The 24,068-nt window shown below is 42.0% G+C and overlaps 1 protein-coding gene across 1 annotated transcript in view; it reads left to right on the forward strand.

The window, feature by feature from the left end:
• Window positions 1–24,068, forward strand: part of csmd3b (CUB and Sushi multiple domains 3b) — a 3,002,015-nt gene that overhangs the window by 2,766,422 nt on the left and 211,525 nt on the right. Inside the window, exons 42-43 of the mRNA XM_070874966.1 lie at window positions 8,880–9,068; window positions 12,938–13,115. Of these exons, the coding sequence (XP_070731067.1) occupies window positions 8,880–9,068; window positions 12,938–13,115 (367 nt within the window). The remainder of the gene's footprint in view (window positions 1–8,879; window positions 9,069–12,937; window positions 13,116–24,068) is intronic.

Here is a 24,068-nt window from a genome sequence, read left to right on the forward strand (position 1 = left end):
ACCCTCTATTCTAGGGGTGACAGTGGTGTAGATTTGATGGACCTCCTCCTATTCTAGTTGACTCCCTTTTGTTGAGGGCCAATTTCTTCTGCAAAAATAAAAATATTAATTTTCAGACATGGTGCGCTTCTGATGGGTGGGACACATACAGATGCTTACATTTTCCATTGCAATTCAATTTAAAGATGAAGAGATTACTTACACTCACAACTTGATCATCGTCCTGCCATTTCTTCTTGCACTGGCTTCCAGATCTTGCAGTGTTCACCCCAACGGAGTATTCCTCTGCAACGAGGTTCCATCTTTTTCTCATTTCCTTGGGTGAAACGTTTGATGGATCACTCTTGCTGATATCCAGCTCCAGCCATTTCTCCTGAATTACACTTACTAGTTTCCCCACTTCCTCATGCAAGAAATTCTTGGTTCATCTTGCACGCTCTTGCGCCATTCGTCTATTGGACTCGTACGCAGGTAATGTTCAAAAATCACACTTAACACCTTTCTTCCACCTATCCAGCACTCCTTTCCATGCCCTCAGCCACACAAAAATCAACATTCAATCCTCACCTTAATATATGCTCCATTACCAATGATACTGAGGACGCTCACCCTTTAATTGGCCGATTGCCAAGCGCGGCCGAAGCTTCGCCACCCCCCCCCCCCCCCCCCCCCCCCGCCAAGCTCTGCAGCACCCGCTGATGGATCTGGATGACGAGGAAGTGGTAAAATTGAAAGGTAAATTCTTGATGCTTTTTTTGGCTCACAAAGTTGGCGTGCCACCCCTAACTATGCTGCTCTAGCTGGGGAAATTTGGGCCCTATGTCTAATAAAATATGCAGGCCCCAAAGTGAACCTTTGGATGGGGCAAACACTTATTCTGAGCTCATCTTTTCCATGACTCCCACCTCCGGCTCCTATCACCCCATTCCCAACTTCTCACCCTCATCATCATCATCATCATAGGCAGTCCCTCGGAATCGAGGAAGACTCGCTTCCACTCTAAAAATAAGTCCTTAGGTGGCTGAACAGTCCAATACGAGAACCGCAGTCCCTGTCACAGGTGGGACATAGTCGTTGAGGGTAAGGGAGGGTGGGACTGGTTTGCCGTACACTCTTTCCGCTGCCTGTGCTTGATTTCTGCATGCTCTCGGCAATGAGACTCGAGGTTCTCAGCGTCCTCCCAGATGCAGTCCCTTCACTTTGGGCGGTCTTTGGCCAGGGACTTCCAGATGTCAGTGGGGATGTCGCACTTTATCAGGGAGGCTTTGAGGGTGTCCTTGTAATGTTTCCTCTGCCCACCTTTGACTCGTTTGCAGTGAAGGAGTTCCGAGTAGAGCACTTGCTTTGGGAGTCTTGTGTCTGGCATGCAAACAATGTGGCCTGCCCAGCGGAACTGATCAAGTGTGATCAGTGCTTCAATGCTGGGGCTGTTGGCCTGCTCAAGGATGCTAATCTTGGTGCGTCTGTCCTCCCAGGGGATTTGTAGGATCTTGCGGAGACATTGTTGGTGGTATTTCTCCAGTGAGGTGCCTAATGTATATGGTCCATGTCTCTGAGCCATACAGGAGGATGGGTATTATTACAGCCCTATAGACCATGAGCTTGGTAGCAGATTTGAGGGCCTGGTCTTCAAACACTCTTCTCTTCAAGCGGCCGAAGGCTGCACTGGCGCACTTCAGGCAGTGTTGAATCTCGATGTCAATGTCTGCTCTTGTTGATGAGGCTCCCGAGGTATGGGAAATGGTCCACATTGTCCGAGGCCACTCTGTGGATCTTGATGACTGGGGGACAGTGCTCTGCGGCAAGGACAGACTGGTGGAGGACCCCTTTGTCTTACGGATGTTTAGCATAAGGCCCATGCTTTTATACGCTTCAGTAAATATGTTGACTATGACTTGGAGTTCAGCCTCTGTATGTGCACTGACGCAGGTGTCATCCGCGTACTGTAGCTCGACGACAGAGGTTGGGGTAGTATTGGACCTGACCTGGAGACGACGAAGGTTGAACAGGTTCCCACTGGTTCTGTAGTTTAGTTCCACTCCAGCAGGGAGCTTGTTGACTGTGAGATGGAGCATGGCAGCGAGGAAGATTGTGAAGAAGGTTAGACGATGATGCAGCCTTGTTTGACCCCGGTCCGGATGTGGATTGGGTCTGTAATGGATCCGTTGTTAAGGATCATGGCCTGCATGTCATTGCGGAGCAGGCGGAGGATGGTGACAAACCTTTGGGCATATCTGAAATGGAGGAGGACGCTCCACAGACCCTCGCAGTTGACAGTGTCAAATGCCTTTGTAAGGTCATGTATAAGGCCTGGTGCTGTTCCCTGTATTTTTCCTGCAGCTGTCGCATTGCCCCCATGCTAGCAACTAGTTTAATCTCCTCAAGTATTATCCCATCTCCCTTTCAAAATTGCTATCATCACCTCTTCCTCCAAAAACCCACCCTTGACCCCCAATTTTGCAAATTAGCACTCATCTCCAACATCCCTTTCCTCTCCAAAGTCCTTGAATGTATTGGTGCATTTTCCCTTCTCATCCTCTTACTATACTCCTTCAATGTCTCTCTTTTTTTATTAGCTCTGTAGAACATCCCTTGCTTAGTTCCACTCTTACCTAACCAATTTTGCCAGAACATCTCCAGCAATGGCTTCTCTTCCCGCTCCCCGCAATGTAATCTCTGGAGTCCCCAAGTGTCTATCTTTGCCCCTTCTCCTCATCCTAAGAATTAGATCAGCTTCCACATAAATGGTGATGAAACGTTGCTCTGCCCATTCTAATGCTCCCCTGACCAGCCTCCAACATCTTGCACCACGTCCAGTTTAACTCCTGTGGTACATTGGCTCCCAGTCCCCCAAAATTCCAATTCTCATCCTTGTGTTTAAATCTCTCACCACCTAGTCCCATCCTATCTCTATAACATCTTCCAATCCTCCCAGAATTCACCGTTCCTCTGACTGTGGCCTCTTGTGCATCCTCCCTTCCATTTGCCCTATTATGGGTGGCTGTACGTTCATCCATCTATGATGTAGGCTCCAGAGTTCCCTCCAGAATCTCTCCTTCTCTCCATGTCCCATTCCTTCTTAATGTATTCTCCGGACCTCTTTGACCAAACTTTTATTACCTTTCCCCTATCTCTTTTAATTCTTTTTGTCTGGTTATTCTTTTGTGAAGTACCTTGGGACATTTTTCTACATCAAAGGCACTATGTAAATGCAAGTTGTTGTTTGAGGTGAGCAGTGAAGCATCTATTAGATGACAAGCTATGTCTTGTGTACTGTCCAGGGGTGTGAGAGAGTTGTTCAAAGCACCTCTCCAGATATGATATAAAATATATTTGTGTCTTTGATAGATTTTAGTGTTCTTGATGGGAGAAGTGTTCAGCATGAGCAAAGAAATTATGGCAGTTTTAGCATTGAATGAAGTTTCGAAGTTCTATTTGAGGTCCGAGCAGATGGTGAAGCTAAGAATATCAATAGATGAAGAAAGACTTTGGGTGAAGCCATCTAAGGCAGGAGGTGGGTGGTATTAGACTTGCAAGGGACATGAAAATAGGGGTGATTCCATGATCTGCCATACCTACCTGGGAGCAAAATCACCCCTTGTGTTTCTTGAAAGAAGATTTGAAAGAAACAGAATTTTTACTGCTTCATGCAAAGACATGGATCAGATCAAGATGTTTGAGTTCTGTGGGATCTTCCTCAACAGATTTAGTTTAGAAGCTTAAAAATTCCAATTTATATCATATTAGAGACATATGGAACCTTTCTCTTACTATAATTATATTTGGGTTAAATATACAAAGTTATTTTTTTTTTAATTCTACATGAACTAAAACCAATAGAATCTACATATTTTACAAAAAGATAGACTTGTTCATTCTAAAGTTTGTGTGGGCGTGTTGGAGAAAGGTTGCCACAGATTTCACTTTCAATGTTCTAATTAGAACTAGAATTACTCTTGAGACTTTGAAATAATTTTCAAGGGACATTTTGTGAGGCTGTACTCCCAGTATGAAGCTTCACTCAATGAGAGCACATGTCAAGAATCAATGTCAGATGCCAAGGTCAGTGCAGCCGATTCATGGCAAATTCAATCTTTTGGTGACTCATTTTAATGACTGGAAAATAAGGTGCATTGATCTCCATCCTTGATTCTTCAATTGCATTCACATCGAGCGAGGCTGTATAGCAGGAACACATCCTTGTAAAATTTGTCCTTCTGCTCTTGTCTGTGAAACAAGGAGGTTGTTGCTAACGGCATCATTAATTCACAAGAGATAAAAAGAAAACGTGAAAATGCAGGGAATTGAAAATAAAAACTGAAGATATTAGAAATCCGCTGTGGTCACTTATATAGTACCTATTGTGCACTGATACAAAGTGATTTCAAATGTACACCATTCAAAAGTCATAATATTACTCAAGAGTAGAGTTGATAATCTGCCTTCCAATGCCCTAAACCATTACTTAGGCTTTGTATCAGATGTGAAGCCAAATTGAAGAACTCCATCAGATGGCCAAAGAAATGTTGAAATTAATTTTCAGTAGCAAAGCCACACTCCTGTCAGCTCTTTCCTTACATTAAGATTTAATACACTGGTGAATGGAACATCATTGCCATATCTGAATTAAAATGACCATCTCACACATAGGATAGTGTCATGGTTAGCAGTATTTGTAGGAAAGGTACCATAGATCAATGTGCGATGCACGTTAGCTGTCACATCTCCATTTGCCATCTGTTGATGATTGACTTTTCAGTAATAATATTTTTCTTTTGTTAACTTGGTAGTTTGTGGTGCAACACTTCATGACAGAGAAATCTCTGACTAAATTTTCCCAGGTTTCTAGATAACAGTAAGGGCTGGATTTTCGGCTTTTGAGATTTCGGGGCGATAACGGCGATGCGGTGGGCCTGATACCGCCTGTAAAGAGTTTGTGCCCTTGTCTGCAAAATTCAGCAAAAAATGAGGTTCCATGATCAGTGGCGTAAAATCAGGCGTTTACATAAGGAAGGTCTTGCGCTCCAACTGAAAATCACAGTGTTAAATTTTTTTACTGACTTAAGGGACTTCATTGTTGTTCAGTGCCCTGAAACATAACCTTGTATATTGTATGATTTTCTTTTGGTTGGAGGGAGATTTTGTTACTTTGTTGCAGTAAAATTTATGATTTATCCTTTGCTATTGATGTCTTGTGTATCATTCCAATGTTCACTGGAGATGCACATTTATTGGGGCACAGAGCATGTCCAGTATTGGCTCCATCCCTTAGTTTCCTCCATTTAGGAGAACTGGTCCATTATGGGCTGGCAACGTGCTAGGGTTGGTCCGGCAGCATCTCCACGTTGCCTCTCTCTTGGATAGTGTGGCTATCCAATGGAGGCCTCGCCAGGCTCCTCTTCGTCATCTTCCTCCTCCTGAAGTGGGCCTGCAACCCCCACTGGTAAAACCTGGCCCCTCATGATGGCCAAGTTGTGCAACATGCAGCACACCACAATGAATTGGGATATCTGTTGAAGGGAATATTGAAGGTTGCATCGGTCTGCCTGTAGGAGATGGCATATCTCTGTCAGCACTTCCTTTCGGAAGCGCAGCCTTCTCACACACTGCTCCTGAGAGAGCTGGAGGTATGAGCATTGGTGCCTGTAAACCCGTGGGGGATGTGCCTCTCCTCATCCATGGGCCGATATGGCCAAGAGTCCTACTTCTAGCTTGAAACCGCCTGGCAATAGCATGCAGCATGATACGCTGGTGAACTAGTATTGTCCACATTAAATTCTCTCACTGACATTGTAAGGACACTAATGGTAGATAGCTCTGCCGCTTTTAAGTCGGAGCTTCATGCAGCGTGATGTGCGCAACCGTTGCAGTCAATGTGACCTGCGATGTGGGATCCTCATCCCTCCATTTAAATACGCCACCAAGACTGCCTGCAGCACCCTGGGAATGTCTAGTTTTCCAAACGTTTCCAGAGGTGGACATTTATTGAGGCGTTAGGGCCAAATCTTGCATCCAGAGCGCGAGCGGAGCGTTGCACCACGACTGACGTCATGATCTCAGTGAAACTAAATGGCGGGGTGGTACGTTTTTGCACCGCTGCAAACCATGAACCGAATTTGCTGGCCAGCCGGTAAAAGCTGAACGCCCGGTGTTACATCTAGAAACACAATTTACCGCTCCTCTGGGTCGCGAACAGTGGCACGGCCGAACCAAAAATCCAGCCCTAAATGTCTTAAGCCTTCACATACATTCATCCTTAAAATGTTTCCCTTGACTCCCCACTGCCCTGTTTCCTGCCATCAGCTGTATGTAGGAAAGGGTTAGAGAAGCTTTTTCCCCAGCATGCAGACAATGGCTCTGATATTCCTCTTCTACCTGCACTGAATCATTTGTCAGGTCAGCTCACCAAATGCTCTGCATCTCACAACGCCTGTTCCCTCCTGAGTTTGCAAGTTCAGATCATTAACATGGCACCAATAAGCCCTAGCAAGCTCACTCCTTCCAAAGGCCAAATACTTTTTCATGAACTGGACTTCACTAATTTAATATCAGAAGCAAATTTCTGAAAATGTATTCCCTTGCTCCTCCTGCTCCTTAAAGGTAATGGAAAAGAACGCCAGGAATTCAGTCTATTCCTACACCTCCCTGATTGAACCCTGAGAGTTACTTTCCATCTATAATGATTGCTTCCATGGTTCTAGTAGTAAATAACCATTTTTGCTCCTTAAAACACTTCTCTACATTCTCATTAACTTCTAAAATGGGTCAGAGATGTTGTGATTTCACTGAATTACAGTGAAACAAACAATTTTATTGTCTAACTTTGAATATGTCATTAAACATTTCTATAAACACCAATAAAATAAAGATACATTTGATTTTTAACAATGCTCAATAAATGGAATTTTTGATTTTTAAAACTCATTTAACATTGTGATTAGCAATGTATTTAATTTGACATAATTTGAATCCTGAGATGCAAAGTAATCATGTACTGAATTTCAGGATGAGTTGTGGTCATTTTAATATCACTTTAAATTTGCTCATCTAAAGAATAGGCTCATAGAGGGCTCAAGTTTCGGACCCCCATTAGAACGGCGCACATCGGAGAGGCTCGCCTAATTTGTAGAACAAAAATTGCGCCGAATACTTACCTCGCGATTCTCCAATATCTGTAGGCCTGTTTCCAGCTCGACGTGGCGCAGCAGGAGCTGTTGGGGGCGGAGCTACAACCCTGCGGCAAAAACAGTGCCGGCAGCTGCGCGCGTGCGCAGTAGCTCCTGATCCTCCCAGAGCGTCCTGTCTCCGGGTGATGAATCTATCCCAGGCCGAAGGAACATCGCCCCTATCCCTGGCCGAATGGCCTGACACATCTTACATCGTCGGCAGCGGGGCCCGTCTGCCCGGCATCTCGCTGGGGCCAGCCCCGTCCAAAGTCGGCGGCGTCGGCCCAGCTTCTCGGTGCGGGCGTCGGCATTGTCAGGGCCCGCCCGCCCGGCCTCTCATTGGGGACGGGCTCTGGCCAAAGTCCTCCGTGGCAGCCTGATGTCGGCGTTGGCCTCGGTGGCGGGGCCCATTCAGCCTCCCTCCCCCCCGTTCAGCACCCACCGCCTCCCCACCTCCTCTCTCCTCCTCCCTCCCCTCCCTCCCATCTCCTCCCCTCCCTCCCATCTCCTCTCATCCCTCCTCTCCCCCTCCTCTCCCCCCCCCCACGGTCCCTCGCCCTTCCTCTCTCTCCCCCACCTCTCCCCCCTCCCTCGCTCTCTCCCTCCCCCCCCTCCCTCGCTCTCTCCCTCCCCCCTCTCTCCCTCCCCCCCCCTCTTCCCCCTCCTCCCCCCACCCCTCGCTGTCAGAAACACAGTGAGACACTGTCAGAGACAGAGAGAGAGAGACACTGACAGAGACAGCGCGAGAGAGACACTGGGGGGGTGGGCCCATCCCAGCACGCTGTTGGAGGGCTCCTGGTGCTGCAGTAGGTGAGTAGAAAGTAAATTTTTTATTTATTGATTGATTTTTTATTATTTTTGTTATTTTTTTTTGATTGATTTATTGGTTGATTTATTGATTTATTTATCATTTATTATTGATGATGGCTCTTTATTTGTAAAAGTGAAGTGTTTAATGCTTGTAAACCCCCCTTCACACCACCCATCTCTCATTCCCTATGCCTGATTTATAAGTGTAGGCAAGGTTTTTCTGAGCGTACAAAAATCTACACTTACTCCATTCTAAGTTAGTTTGGAGTAAGGTTTCACTGCCTAAACTTGCAAAACAGGTGTAAGTGGCTGGACACGCCCTGTTTTGAAAAAAAAATCTGTTCCACAATGAAACTATTCTAACTCACTAGAACTGGAGCAAACTAAATGCCGAGAATTGCAATTTCTAAGATGCTCCATTCTAAACTAGTTGCTCCAAAAAAATAGGAGCAATTCAGGCCGAAACTTGAGCCCATAGGAACTAACAGTAATGGAGTTTCCAGGCAACATAATCCTGTTTTCTTTAAATTCACTCTTCAACATTCTGCTGTTTTGAAATGGAATTCTTTAGCACTAAACCAGTCACTTTTCATAGCAATACTTGCTGTAGTTCTGTGAGATTTTAGTAATATTAATGAAAATTTATATCGCATTAGCTGACAAGAAAATTATGATTAATAGTGTATTCCTTAACATTCTATGTGGAAAAGTGAAAGCTATCAGACTTTGACAGAATAATTGAAGGGCATGCATAGAAAATTAGAAAATAGTAAGTGGTGAAAAGAAATGTCACTATGTTATCTGTTTATTATACACCAAACTTTTTCTACTGTTAAAAGTTAGTTATTTACCCAATGATTTGATCTGACTAACTAATTAGTTCCATTTACTATATGTTTGCAGCATACCAACTGCAAAGTTGCCCTGACCCTCGGCCATTTCAAAATGGTTTCGTTATTGGATACGACTTATCGGTGGGACGAACCATCTCGTTTGAGTGTCTCCTTGGTTACACTTTAATTGGGGAGGTAGCACTCACTTGTCTACATGGTATAAGCCGTAACTGGAACCACCCTATACCTAGATGTGAAGGTACATAATAAACAAATGTTTTCTATGCTTCTGTCATGTGTGGTTGATATCTATGTGAGTGACATTTGCCCGTCGAGCTACAGTACGCAGACGACGCCTGCGTCTGCGCACATACAGAGGCTGAACTCCAGGACATAGTCGACGTATTTACTGAGATGTACAAAAGCATGGGCTTTACACTAAATATCAGCAAGACAAGGTCCTCCACCAGCCTGTCCTTACCACACAGCACTGTCCCCCAGTCATCAAGATCCACGGCGCAGTCCTGGAAAACGTGGACCACTTCCCGTATCTTGGGAGCCTCCTATCAACAAGAGCAGGCATTGACGACGAGATCCAACAGCGCCTCCAGTGCGCCAGTGCAGCCTTCGGCCGCCTGAGGAAAAGCGTGTTTGAACACCAGGCCCTCAAAACTGCCACCAAGCTCATGGTCTACAGGGCTGTAGTAATACCCGCCCTCCAGTATGGCTCAGAAATATGGACCATGTACAGTAGACATCTCAAGTCGCTGGAGAAATACCACCAACGATGTCTCCGCAAGATCCTACAAATCCCCTGAGAGGACAGGTGCACCATCAGTAGCGTCCTCGAACAGGACAACATCCCCAGCATCGAAGCACTGACCACACTTGATTAGCTCTGCTGGGCAGGCCACATCGTTCGCATGCCAGACACAAGACTCCCAAAGCAAGCGCTCTACTCGGAACTTCTTCACTGCAAACGAGCCAAAGGTGGGCAGCGGAAGCATTACAAGGATACCCTCAAAACCTCCCTGATAAAGTGCAACATCCCCACTGATACCTGGATGACCTTGGCCAAAGACCGCCCTAAGTGGAGGAAGCGCATCCGGGAGGGCGCTGAGTACCTCAAGTCTCATCACCGAGAGCTTGCAGAAATCAAGCGCAAGCAGCAGAAAAAGCGTGCGGCAAACCAGTCCCACCCACCCTTCCCTGAACGCTATCTGCTCCCCTGTGACAGAGACTAAGATTCTCGTATTGGACTGTACAGCCACCTAAGAACTCATGTTAAGAATGGAAGCAAGTCTTCCTCGATTCCGAGGGACTGCCTATGATGATGATGATGATGATGGTTTGCCCGTATGGTTATTTAATGGTTGCTTCACTGATCCACTGTTGGAATCCACCACTATTTGAAGACTTTAGAGCAAATTTACATTGAGAACAGTATTTGGGATGTTTGCCATGTAGTACAGTCATGAATCTTCTCAATTTCCGCTGCTGTTATTTTGCTCAGGTGAGCAGCAACAATGCAGCCTGTGAACCATCAGCTCCAATAAAAGAAAACTCACTTAAAAGGAGAAATCCTGGTTTCAGACGTACCTAATGAAAATGTCTAGAAGTAATAACTGATTACCCACTGTTTAATATGTTTCCAATTTAATCATCCTGAGAGAAATGGTTATAAGATTAGCATTTTTCTGCCATTAAGCATTGTGAGAGGTTTATTAGCATTTATTTTTCACAAGATTCCCACAAATTTTTGTTGGTTGCTTACATGAGCTAACTGAAAGTACAGGAGATGTTAACTGAAGAAATTGAACAGTGACAGCCCATAGCATTTGAGAAATTCAGTACGAAAAACAAGATTCCTACTCCAGAAAATATTCAATGCCCATTCCTCATGAGAAGAAAGTAAATAAGGATTGTTAATGCCCAGTTTTTTTTTTGTAAGCAGCAAATAAGAGCAACTGACCTGGGGTAACAATTTCCCTCATCACTATGTGTAGTGGCCAGATCAATCAATTTGTGAAGATTTACTTTTTTGGTATTTGTAACAAAATTATAAACATGTTCTAAAAAAAGATGCTTATTCTCCAGTTCTGATGAAATGCATCCAAATTGTCCAGGAAAATCAGCTCTATTATGAATTAAATACTGTACTCTCACTGGAAGCATAAATTTTATAAATAAGCTTTTAGAATAAAAATGTTATCATCCTGCATAATGACTTAAAAATGCATAGAAGCAATTTATGCGAAGACATTGAACCCAAGTTTTTCCTATGTAAAATGTGTTTTTTTTTCTAATTTGCGTATTTGTTATATTTTTCAAATAACAAAATGGTGCACCCTGTTTTTAAATTTTCTACTCGCATTTCTGTGTCAGATCATGCCTGATTAGAAGAGATGAGTAAAATGTGACAACCAACTAAAAGATTGATTTCAGAAGCTACAAGATATTCATGGATAGCACAAGTATCTGAAAAAAGGATCATAATCTCCAGCCATCATTACCGTTTAGTCAGTGATTTGACAGTGAGATTGCTGCAGCACTGGTTATATTCAAGTGTGAGGAAAGATGACGAGAATTGAGCTTGGGTGCTGAATTTTCTATGACCAGTTTTTAAACTTAAAAAGTATTTGGCAGAAAGAAAATGTGCTTTTGGATGCATTACCAAAAGGTGACTGGTGTAGAATGAGTGTAGAAGGGGAAAATTGAATGAAAAAAATATGCTTCATATATTTTCAAAATAAGTACTGATGATGCAGTGTTCTTCTCAGAGCCTAATTGCACTTCAGTCTAAGAGATATCTAAAATATTATCCTGCATAATAAAACAGTGAAATACAATGGTCCTAACTCATAGATATGAAAGACCAACAAAAGTCACTTTTATTTTGAGGTGTATGATTGGAAGAAATTCATAAGAAAATAAGTATTGAAGAAGTTTTATGCCATAAATCTTATCTAAAACCTCAAGAAGTTGCTGGAATGCTTACCATTGGTATTTTCCAGTGGGGTTCATTTTTAAAATTAGCTTCACAAATATTACTTCTTAAAATTGAAAATATATGTTGCTGCAGCTAGGATGGTCTGCTGTCTGGAGAACTGTTTGTCCTGATAACATACATTGCAACAGTACATTTCAAGGCACTGATTGCTCCAGCATCATTCACAACTAAATTAATGGAGTTGCTCACTGTCAGAACATATTGCTGATGTTAGCTGACTGGCTCTCAGATAGTCCCTCAGATTTAAAATGCTAGGTTGTCCAGAAGGTTGCAGAGACTAGTTTAAAATAAAAATTAAGAAACTGTTGGTGGATTAATTTAAAAGAGGCAATGTGTATTTTATATTGAAAGAACATTTCTGCTTTAACACTAATTATTCCATCAGGATTCAAGAGCCAAAATTGAACTAAATTGAATTTTTGGGCAATCTTTAATTATTCATGGCAGTTACAACACAGAAACAGACCACTCGGCACAATTAATCCATGTTGGCATTTACCCTCCATGCGAGTAAATAGCCCTAATCACATTTACCTGCCTTGTTCCCATATCCCTTTATCCACTTTTCCAAACTAATCTTGACCATTAGCATAGTCTCTACCTCAACTTCTAACTTCCTGCTCTCTGTTCTAAATCTCTTACATTAAATCTTGTATCTGTAGCCCCTCATTCTAGACCCCCTAAACTGTTGGAAACAATCTGCTTCCGTCAATCCTGTCGCATTCTTTTGTAATTTTAAACACCTGGCATATCATCCTATAATCTACATTGTTCAAATGGAAAATGCCCCATTAAAATAGTGCATATAGGAATTTTAAACTGGTGACTTAAATGGTGCAGTGAAATGGTGTTCAAAGTAATTACAGGTATAACACCCAAGACTTTGGGTTTTTTGTGTCATAGTAGATAGCTTTTTTAAAAAACAATTGAAGAAAATTGCCAAGGAGAAAATAGAATAAAAGCAAAAATGTCACATTTTAATAGATTGATCTTCTACATATTTTTGCAACTGTCAATATTGTTGCCGTTTGCACATATAATGACTGAAATACAAACAGGCAGGAGTGTGAATAAATAGATTGCATTTTCTAACAGATTGACTTTTGTTGTTTGTCTAGCTCTCTGTGGAGGTAATATTACTGCACTAAATGGCACGATCTACTCTCCTGGGTATCCTGATGAGTACCCTAACTTTCAGGACTGTCTTTGGATTGTCAAAGTACCTCCAGGCAATGGAATCTACATCAACTTCACTGTCTTACAAACAGAACCTATATATGACTTCATTACAGTATGGTAGGCTATAAATATTCTCTTACTGATTATTAGAGCAGTCATGAAATTAAACTGAGCTCTGATAAGTTACACTGCCAATTTGTCACTGTGTTCCTGAGCTAGTTAGCTGTAAACAAGAATAATTAAAGCCTCTACACAAAGGGGCTCTTTGTCACAAAGTCAGTATCGTCTACGTTCCATTTTTAAAATATATTTCACTGCTGCCATTAATTATTGTATTAGACAGTGGGAAAGAACTACCAGAGTAATGGCGCTCTAGCAATATCCAATGGAAAAAAATCATTTATTTGGGGACAATTGGATCAATAATTACTGCGATTATATACTTTTTCCAAATTGGTAGAAATTAACATTCTCACCTGCTAAGTTTAATTGACGGTTTCTTTTTAGCCTAATCTTCATGCATAGGATCAAATATGTTTTTTTCTCTCTTCGGTCAGATGGATTTTATGGGTATTGCAAAAATTAATAGGGGACATTTTTGCCCAGTATTTCCTTGGTGCTATTCCCACTGTGCCATCATGACTTTGTCATTCTGGTGGCAGAGCAAAAGCAGCTCCAAGGAAATACCCAGCCTATGTGTTTCCTTGTGTTACAGATGCATGGGTTCCTTAGCCACTAATCCATTCCATAGATCACGTACTGTTCATCATCTGATGCAATGAATCTTAACAGATGCTCAGAGTTATTTTAACACTGAGGTTCTCCTTTGAAGAACATTTAACCAAAAATTTAGATTGAAAGGAATACAATGGCTGCCAATGGTGGGGCAAATGAAATTGGGGATTCACAAGAGGCCATAATTGGAAGGATGCAGAGTTCTCGGAGGGTTGTAGGGCTGGAGGAGGTTACAGAGATAAGGAAAGGCGAGGCCATGGAGGGATTTGAACTCAAGGATGAGAATTTTTATTTTGTGGCGTTGCTGAACTAGGAGTCAATGTACGTCAGTGAGCACAAGGGTGAAGGGTGAATGGGACTTGCTACAAGTTAGGATATGGGCAGCAGAGTTTTGGATAGGCTCAAGTTTACAGAGGATGGAAAATGGAAGGCTGGCCTAGAGAGCTTTGGAATAGCTGAGTCTGGAGGTAACAAAGGCATGGATGTTTAGTTTATAAATGTTGATGTCATTCTAAACAATTTAAATAATATGTAATAAAAATAGAAAATATTGGAAATACAAAGTAGATCCACCAGCATCTCAAAAGAGGAAAGACAGGTTAACATTTTAGAAGTTGATCCTTCATCAGAGTTGAAGACTAGGACATTTAACCTAATTTCTTCCCTGGTTTTATTCAGTTCTTAAAAGGGACTCACTCATTTTCAGATGGTGGACTTGCATATTTCTGGTATTTATTATTTTTTTAAATCACATTTCCTGCATTGGAAGTTTTTTTTCTCTCTTTGGGAATAACTTTCAACTTCATCGTGGACGTAAAACTTTACTTCACTGGAAAGGAAACTCGGGAGGGTGTATAATGGGTGGCGGATCGTAAAGGCCCAGTTTTCCAACCCTGCCAAATTAAAAAGTTACCCCATTTGTCATTATTATTTTGACCTACTTTTAGAGATTGAAAGTACTAACAACGTAGTTCCTACCTGCCCTCCTGCCCCAGCCCAACATTTACTTACCTTTTCTTCTAATTGTTCTTTGTAAATATTCCCTGTATTTCAACCAACTACAATGTTATCCTCTAGCTTTAAACCAGTGGGGAAGATTTCTACTGGTTGCTATTTGTAGTGGCGTTGTAAAGATAGCAAAAATATATCCTATGTTTGCTATTTCAAATAAGTGGATAACATGTTCAAAAAGAATAGCCCTGAAAATCTATGAGGGCCTGTCTCCCGGCACAAATGCTGGGACACAACCACACACAATCATTGCCGCTGACCACCAAACGTTCTCGGGGTTAAACAGTGCGACCTCTGTCTCTGCTGCTTCCAGGAGTTTCCAGGGTCAAGTATGGGAAGGTACCTCCACCTGCTCCTTACTTGGGTGCTTGCATCAGGAGCTAGGGCCAAAGGAGGGGGCTATTAACATTGACGATCCCATGCCCCCAACCTAGAGAGGGTCTAGTGTGATAGCAGAGACTGGTATGCCAATGGGGAGGAGCTGTACCTACATCCATTTCTGAACCAAGAGGACCCCACTGAAAAGGGATTATGCGAGGGGAGGGGAGGGGGGAATGGGGGAAGGTGGGGGTTATTGGTGGTGGTGGTGTCCAGGCCAGGTTTGGGATGTTGGCCCCTGAAGGTGAGGGTAATTTTTTTAAGTAAGTGTAGCCCCCTTTCAAATTCTGTTTCGGGGAGGAGGCTAGCACCCTATCCGGCTTGCCAGTTATGCCGCACTATTGTCATCTTGTGGTGGGAATGCCCAGTTTCTCCAAATGCTTGCTTTTCATGGTGCTGGCCCCTGCCCCTTGCTGACCTCACAAACTTCAAAGGGGTCAGCTTCAGGTGGGTGCATGCCGCCTGCATATTTTGGGACCCATTGTCTTTTTGCTGAGGATCAATTCCATATGTGTCCCGCAGTCTCTGCCACTTCTCTCAAGTAGCCATTATTCATGTGTAGACCATAGCAGTGCATGTCAAGAAGCTATTCAGTGACATGGGGCATCGCAGCCAATTGAACCCAATTCTGTACTGGTACCCACAAATGCACAGTTCCAGTAGCAGTTGCTATACAACATTCATACAGCTCTAACCAATGTTCCCTCCCCCATTCCAGAGACTCAGAGCTATTGTAGCAGCCCTACTGTCCCAGCCAGCTGAGATTAGCTAACAGTACAAACCAGGGATCAAACTATGGATCTTCCTGATCTGTATAGCTCAAGCACACACTGGATAAATTTGCTGAGTCTTTGGGAAACTAAGTAAATAAATTCTGATTTAAACTAGAGTATAGTTTGACGCTGCCTGTGAGAAGATTAAATTAAATGTCACTCTGGTTATTAGTATTACTGCCTTGCCTTCCTTCATCTGTGCCTACATGCTGGTACGAAAAAGGTATAGCATTTACATTGCTGCTTGAGGAATTACTCCAGGCATGTGCAAATGCTTGATATTATCTATGTCTTCCCAGTCTAAGTCGAACATTCTTTAATTTCATCTATTTAATTTTTAAATAGTTATGGAGAATGTATGTTAGAAATGATGTTAAACTATAGGGAGATTTTCTACTTCAAAACTTCCAGTGTATGCTGGGAATGTATAGCAGCATATATCAGGGTTGGAGTGGAGTGTACAGTTTTGGTTTCCAAGCCCAGTTGAGGCAATAGAGAGAGTACAGCACAGATTCATCATGATGCTGCCTGGCATGAGAAAATACAAATATGAAGAAAGACTTGAAAAACTGTGACAGTTTGTTACAACAGAGAAGATTATAGAGTGATGCAGCAATGGGATAGAATAGATAGAAACAGACTGTTTCCGGTGATCGAAAGGTCTAAAATGAAGGGATATAGATAGAAGATTAAGAGTAAGAGTTAAGACAAACATCAGGAGAGAGTTATTTCACAGAGTTATGAGGCTATGGAATGCACCAACAGAATTAATGATTGAAACAAAGACCATGTCAACAATTAAGAATAGGTTAGATAGGTGGTTGAAGGAAAGGGGAATAAAGTGTTTGAGGAAAAGCTTTGGCATATAGGATGAGGACTATTGCTCCTGTGGAAGATAAACAACATGAATTGGTTGGGCTTACAGGTTTGTTTCTATGTTGTAATTCTAGAAATTCTATTGGAAATTTGCATGCTTTCAGCCTGTAATTTTTCACCTATTGATTTTTTTTAAAGACAGAAGTTCATGGGCTGGACTTGCACAATTTCACAACCCATTCTACTGAAATAAGCTGGTCTCCCCTTATGTTACTACACTGAGGAAGAGTCTGCACCATTCAGTACTTGAGTGTTCCTAAAAGCAGGGACATGTTGAAACTCTTCTTTAATCACCTTCAAAGTCTTTTCATAGTGATAAGATGTCAATGCATGGTGGTATCAGCTCTTTGGCAGATAAAGTTCACCAAAGACATGCCAAAGGTTACATTGAAAAGAATACCTGGAAGTGGGTTGTAGGCTCTTAAAGTATTTTAACACTTTAGCTTGTAGAAGAACAGAGAAGCCCACAACATCACTGCTCCATATGTTAACCACAACATGAAATACACATAATGATAGGAAAATTATGTTACAATTTGTTGAGTTCATCAGGCTAGCTGGCAATCATGTTGCTGGTGATGGAATTGTCCACAGCACAAAAGCAGCTCATGTTAAAATGAGGCAATAACAAACTCTGCCTAGATAAAGAAAGAAGGCTAGATTTCAGTGTTGTCAAGGATTTCAGTGTTGTCAAATCATTATGGCTTCAATCTTCTCAATAAGTTGAGCGAATATGACACATGTAATATCTGAACATTGAAGGAGATGGGGGGGGGGGGAAAGTGGCATTGCTGTCAATAGTTAGAGAGAGAGGAGGTGGAGGCAATAAGAATCTGAAAAAGTCATGAAGGGCAGCGGGACAAATAGCTCCTATTGGGCACCTGACTTTTGAGGAGATTCTACAAAGGCAGAGACTGTTTCCACTGGAGAAGAGAAGGGTTAAGCTGAGCTTATTAAGGTAATCAAGATCCTAACAGACAAGTTAAATGTCAATGCTCTTGAAAATTCTTGAGCTGCAATTCCAACAATTACGCTGGGATCGTACACGCAGGTGACCTCCACTGTTGACCCTGCCAGAATATACAGATAGGTCATCTCATTGCACACCAGTACTTGTGCCATCCTCACCCCCACCACCCCCACAAATCCCCCAAATAAGAGTTTAAATTGGTCTTTTTCCAGGGTCTGTCCATGGGTGGACCCAATTTCACATTTGAAGAAGTTGGTATACCTCAGTGTCCTGCACACCAAGGAGCTGCTAGGCCTCTGAGAGGCTGGGGATGTGGGAATTCACAGCATGAAGAATCCCCACCACTGGTCCCATCCTCTCTGCACTACTGGCCTGGTAAAGGGTGGGCAAAAGATATGCGTCTTACGCGGCATAACACGATGGTGTAGCAGGATAATTTTGTGACTAAAAACACATGGGCCCTGAAATTGCGGCCTCTCCGGGTGCATACGATGTGCACACACGCCCAAAGAGGCCTCGCAAGTTCTGGCTTTAGGCACGCAAAACGCATGCGCCGAAATCCGGCATTTGCTAACTTTCAAAAATGTTTTTGACAGTTCCAACACGTCCCTGGGAGAAGGGCCTTCGCTGGTGGAGATTTAGGAAATTTACCCAACTCTTGCCCAGCAAATGTCTTTAGAACTCTTACGCTTGGTAAAAGCCGTCGTAAGGCTGAAAAAGATAGAAAAATAAAATGTTATCAATAATTTTTATATTAAAAACCTTGTCCATTAAGGTAAGTTTATTGACAGTCCTTTTCCAACATTCCATAGACTCTGGATCAGTTCTTATCGAGTGGAGGGTAGCCAATGTAACCCCACTTTTTAAAAAAGGAGGGAGAGAGAAAACAGGGAATTATAGACTGGTCAGCCTGACATCGGTAGTGGGTAAAATGATGGAATCAATTATTAAGGATGTCATAGCAGCGCATTTGGAAAGAGGCGACATGATAGGTCCAAGTCAGCATGGATTTGTGAAAGGGAAATCATGCTTGACAAATCTTCTGGAATTTTTTGAGGATGTTTCCAGTAGTGTGGGCAAGGGAGAATCAGTTGATGTGGTGTATTTGGACTTTCAGAAGGCTTTCGACAAGGTCCCACACAAGAGATTAAAGTGCAAAGTTAAAGCACATGGGATTGGGGGTAGTGTGCTGACGTGGATTGAGAACTGGTTGTCAGACAGGAAGCAAAGAGTAGGAGTAAATGGGTACTTTTCAGAATGGCAGGCAGTGACTAGTGGGGTACCGCAAGGTTCTGTGCTGAGGCCCCAGCTGTTTACATTGTACATTAATGATTTAGACGAGGGGATTAAATGTAGTATCTCCAAATTTGCGGATGACACTAAGTTGGGTGGCAGTGTGAGCTGCGAAGAGGATGCTATGAGGCTGCAGAGTGACTTGGATAGGTTAGGTGAGTGGGCAAATGCATGGCAGATGAAGTATAATGTGGATAAATGTGAGGTTATCCACTTTGGCGGTGAAAACAGAGAGACAGGCTATTATCTGAATGGTGACAGATTAGGAAAAGGGGAGGTGCAACGAGACCTGGGTGTCATGGTACATCAGTCATTGAAGGTTGGCATGCAGGTACAGCAGGCGGTTAAGAAAGCAAATGGCATGTTGGCCTTCATAGCGAGGGGATTTGAGTACATGGGCAGGGAGGTGTTACTACAGTTGTACAGGGCCTTGGTGAGGCCACACCTGGAGTATTGTGTACAGTTTTGGTCTCCTAACTTGAGGAAGGACATTCTTGCTATTGAGAGAGTGCAGCGAAGTTTCACCAGACTGATTCCCGGGATGGCGGGACTGACCTATCAAGAAAGACTGGATCAACTGGGCTTGTATTCACTGGAGTTCAGAAGAATGAGAGGGGACCTCATAGAAACATATAAAATTCTGACGGGGTTAGACAGGTTAGATGCAGGAAGAATGTTCCCAATGTTGGGGAAGTCCAGAACCAGGGGTCACAGTCTAAGGATAAGGGGTAAGCCATTTAGGACCGAGATGCGGAGGAACTTCTTCACCCAGAGAGTGGTGAACCTGTGGAATTCTCTACCACAGAAAGTTGTTGAGGCCAATTCACTAAATATATTCAAAAAGGAGTTAGATGAGGTCCTTACTGCTAGGGGGATCAAGGGGTATGGCGAGAAAGCAGGAATGGGGTACTGAAGTTGAATGTTCAGCCATGAACTCATTGAATGGCGGTGCAGGCTAGAAGGGCCGAATGGCCTACTCCTGCACCTATTTTCTATGTTTCTATGTTTCTATGAGATGAGGAGAAACTTCTTCATCCAGAGAGTGGTGAACCTGTGGAATTCTCTACCACAGAAAGTTGTTGAGTCCAATTCATGAAATATATTCAAAAAGGAGTTAGATGAAGTCCTTACTACTAGGGGGATCAAAGGGTATGGCGAGAAAGCAGGAATGGGGTACTGAAGTTGCATGTTCAGCCATGAACTCATTGAATGGCGGTGCAGGCTCGAAGGGCCGAATGGCCTACTCCTGCAACTATTTTCTATGTTTACCCCTATTAAAATATATGTTAAAAAATTAAAAAAAATATTTTTTTGTTGAAAACATTTAATTACATTTAATTTCAATTAATTTTAAATATGTTAAGTGTTTTTCTTATTTATTTAAAATGTCTGTGCTTTTGGGGGGGGGGGTATTCCCCATTCATAGAAATGGTGATCTCCGCACAAACGGAGCTCACCATTACTGTGAATGGGGATACGCCTGTTTCATTGGTTGGTCTGCCCCATGTCATTTCAGGATACATATACGCTCTTGGAATACATGGGTCTCTGCACTGGGCTGATCATGAGGGCCTTATAGCACAAGTGTTCATTCCTCGGAATACTCGGTACATTCGTAAATTTTTTTTGGTCGAAGGCATCCGCCCAAGGGAAGCCTCTGACCACAATTTCAGGGCCACAGTTTTGGATAAAATTAGCAAAATCAGCCATTAAATATAGAAGTAAGAGCTGGCAAAGATGATGGTATGGAAGAAGATTTTAATCTGTTGTTACCAATGAAAGCGAGATGTTCTTTAAACTTTCAGAATTAATGACAGCTGAAAATCTGTTCAACCATCACTCACCACAGTCCCACACTTAGATATCAACAATATAATAAACATCTGATAACCAAATTAGCCATTTGTAACCTTTATCTCAAATGGAAATTAAGTTTTATTAATGGCCAGACATTATTTGGACTGAATGTGGGTAGCAATTACACAATGATAATCAAATTAAGGATAACAGTGAAGAAAAAAAGGAGGAAGATTGATTGCATACTATAACTTGGGTAAATTTGGTTATTTAAATATGAAATGAAAGCAAAGAGCTAATAGGAATTACAGAGCCTGAAAAGCATGGCACAATATACATTCTCACTGGGAGGAAAGCAAGAGCTTCAAAAAAGCTTCTGCATTTCTGTTGTTGAATTAAAAATAAAGATCTGGAAAACAGGAAACCAAATCAATATGAATAAAATCTTGTTGAAAAACTTACCTGTCAGTTGCAGTAATTATTCAACAAGTATCTTGATTCGTGATGCAAGTAAAATAATATTGAATGTGATGTGGAAGAAAACCAATTAAGAACTTGTTACAAGGAGGAGAAATTAAATGTATGATTGTCTGTGGGCACTGATTAAAATGACGAGAGATAAATGAGAAATGTTCTGAGTGTTTATTCATTACATGAAACTATTTGATTCTTTGAGACATGTGAAACTCCTCAAAAGTGTTGAAGTTGGGTTTCTGGCAAATGTTAAAAAAAAGGAAAGAAATAGCATCTACAAACTAAGTGCTAAACCATGAAGCATATATTAATGTGCAGACATCGCAGCAGTGTAGCAATCTCAATAAGAGAAAAGGACATTGATCCAATGAGTTGATTTACTTGCATTGTATTAAACAAGATAGAAAATGATGAATACAGTGCAGGGGTAAAGAAAATAAATGGTGTTTGATAAGGAGTAAGTTGGCTGAGCTGACAAAATGTAAGTAATGCTTACATGAAGACTGATAAAGGTGCTAGTCATTTTCTCTGTTTGTATGGATCTGAATGTTTGACTTTGAAGAAAATAGATAGTAGTGACTCTTTAGGAGAATACTTGCTGATACCTGTTTAATAATTGCTGCAACTCAGTAAAGATTCTTGAATTGAATTAAGGTAAAGTGGATCTGTTTGTGAAAACTGGATCTTAAATGAGGAAAGAGTGTCAAGGCAAAGCTTGGGTACTTACAATATGTGGACTTTGACAAATAGTGTTTAATTGTCCAATAAGGTATTAGAAGGCATGAGATTAAAAAAATGAGGGCCATCTAATGAAAGTGTAGATCCAAGCTTAAAGCAATGAAATGCTAGGTAGGATGAAATGTGTGATACAAGTACTGAATGCATTAATGTGTCCGTAAGAAACCCCACCGTTATTTTAACAAAGGCATTTAAAATTTCAAATAAATGAATTTCTTACAAAATGATACAACACATACATTACTAAAATTGCATATTTTGATTTCAATCCAAGTGTTTTCTGGGAAAAGGTAAGCAATTCACACTTATCAGGAGCAATGAATATTGACAATGATGAAAAGGAGTTAGTAGTTGCACTTGTAATCAATAATAACTAGCTAACAAAGTGGTTAAGAATCAATACTTAGGGTTATCAGTTGCTTTCCTTTGATTGCTAAATGGGAGCTCAGGAACTTAAGTGTTCTTTTTTATATTCGGAAATTAGTGGCTCCATCTTCGACTTTAAAATTGCCCTAATGCTTTTGTTTGTAAATTGAACTTGTTTTCAAAAAAAACAATGATCACAGGCATTGCTAATTTTTTTTTCAAATCTACATGGTTTTATTTATCCCAGTTAACAATGTATTTTTGTAACTGCCTGGATAGTACAATTGGTAAGATATGAAAATCTCCATGCCCTGATCACACATGCAATATAATGATACGACTCATTGCTATTATCACTCATTGCTTCTTACAGGTGATGTCTGTCTGAGTAGCTGGACAAAAAAAAAAGCATTTATTAATAAATGTCATCAATTGCCTGAAATAAAGTTTGAATTCAATCTGCAGTTTCTTTCAAACTCTGTTGGGGCAGGGAAAGAAACTGTCAAATGCTCAGGGTGAGGAGATTCACCATTTTACCTTTCAAATCCAGCTGCATGCTGGGGAATTCGGTCAATGACACATGTCAAAATGCACAGATAAATAGACATGTGGATATTGTTGCACTAGATAGTAGTCAGCACAAGCAATTTACAAATGTGTGTGTGTAACAGATCTGCAGAGAGTTAATACACTTTAAAGAATGATGCGAAAGGATAAAACAGAAAAGTGTTCTTGACTTAAATGGTGAGACACGGGGCGGATTTTAACTCAAAATGGGTTACCAGCAGGAAATGGTCCAGTGAGTTGATTTCCCACCTGGCAAAGGCAACAGGATGTTATGGCGATTTTACTCAAAATGCCTCTACTGGCACCAGCCCACTTCCCACCCAGAATGGGCAGGAAGAGGGCGCAGAGCAACTGCTGGCAGGTGAAGATCGGGTGGCCCTTGGCCACCCAGTAACATCCATTAAGTGGCATGGAGGGGATTTTGGGAACATTGTAACAAAGGGACCTTGGAGTACAGGTCCACAGATCCCTGAAGGTAGCAGGCCAGGTAGATAAGATGGTTAAGGAGGCATATGGAATACTAGCCTTTGTTAGTCGAGGCATGGAATACAAGAGCAAGGAGGTTATGCTTGAACTGTATAAGACACTGGTTAGGCCGTAGCTGGAGTACTGTGTGCAGTTCTGGTCACCATATTACAGGAAATATGTGATTGCACTGGAAAGGGTATAGAGGACATTTACAAGAATGTTGCATGGAATGGAGAATTTTGGCTATGTGGAATGGTTGGAGATGTTGGATCAGTTTTCTTTGGAACAGAGGAGGCTAAGAGGAGATCTGATTGAGGTGTATAAAATTATGAGGGGCCTACATAGAGTGGATAGGAAGGGTCTATTCCCCTTAGCAGAGGGGTCAACAACCAGGAGGCATAGATTGAATGTAATTTGGGTAGATTTAGTGGAGATATGAGGGGACATTTCTTCACCCAGAGGTTGGTGGGGGTCTGGAACTCACTGCCTGAAAGGGTGGTAAAGGCAGGACCCCTTACCACATTTAAAAGATACTTGAATGTGCACTTAAAGTGCTGTAACTTACAGGGCTACAGACCAAGAGCTGGAAAGTGGGATTAGGCTGGATAGCAGGGACAGGATGGG

Source organism: Pristiophorus japonicus, chromosome 1, assembly GCF_044704955.1.
Source record: "Pristiophorus japonicus isolate sPriJap1 chromosome 1, sPriJap1.hap1, whole genome shotgun sequence".
NCBI lineage: Eukaryota > Metazoa > Chordata > Chondrichthyes > Pristiophoridae > Pristiophorus > Pristiophorus japonicus.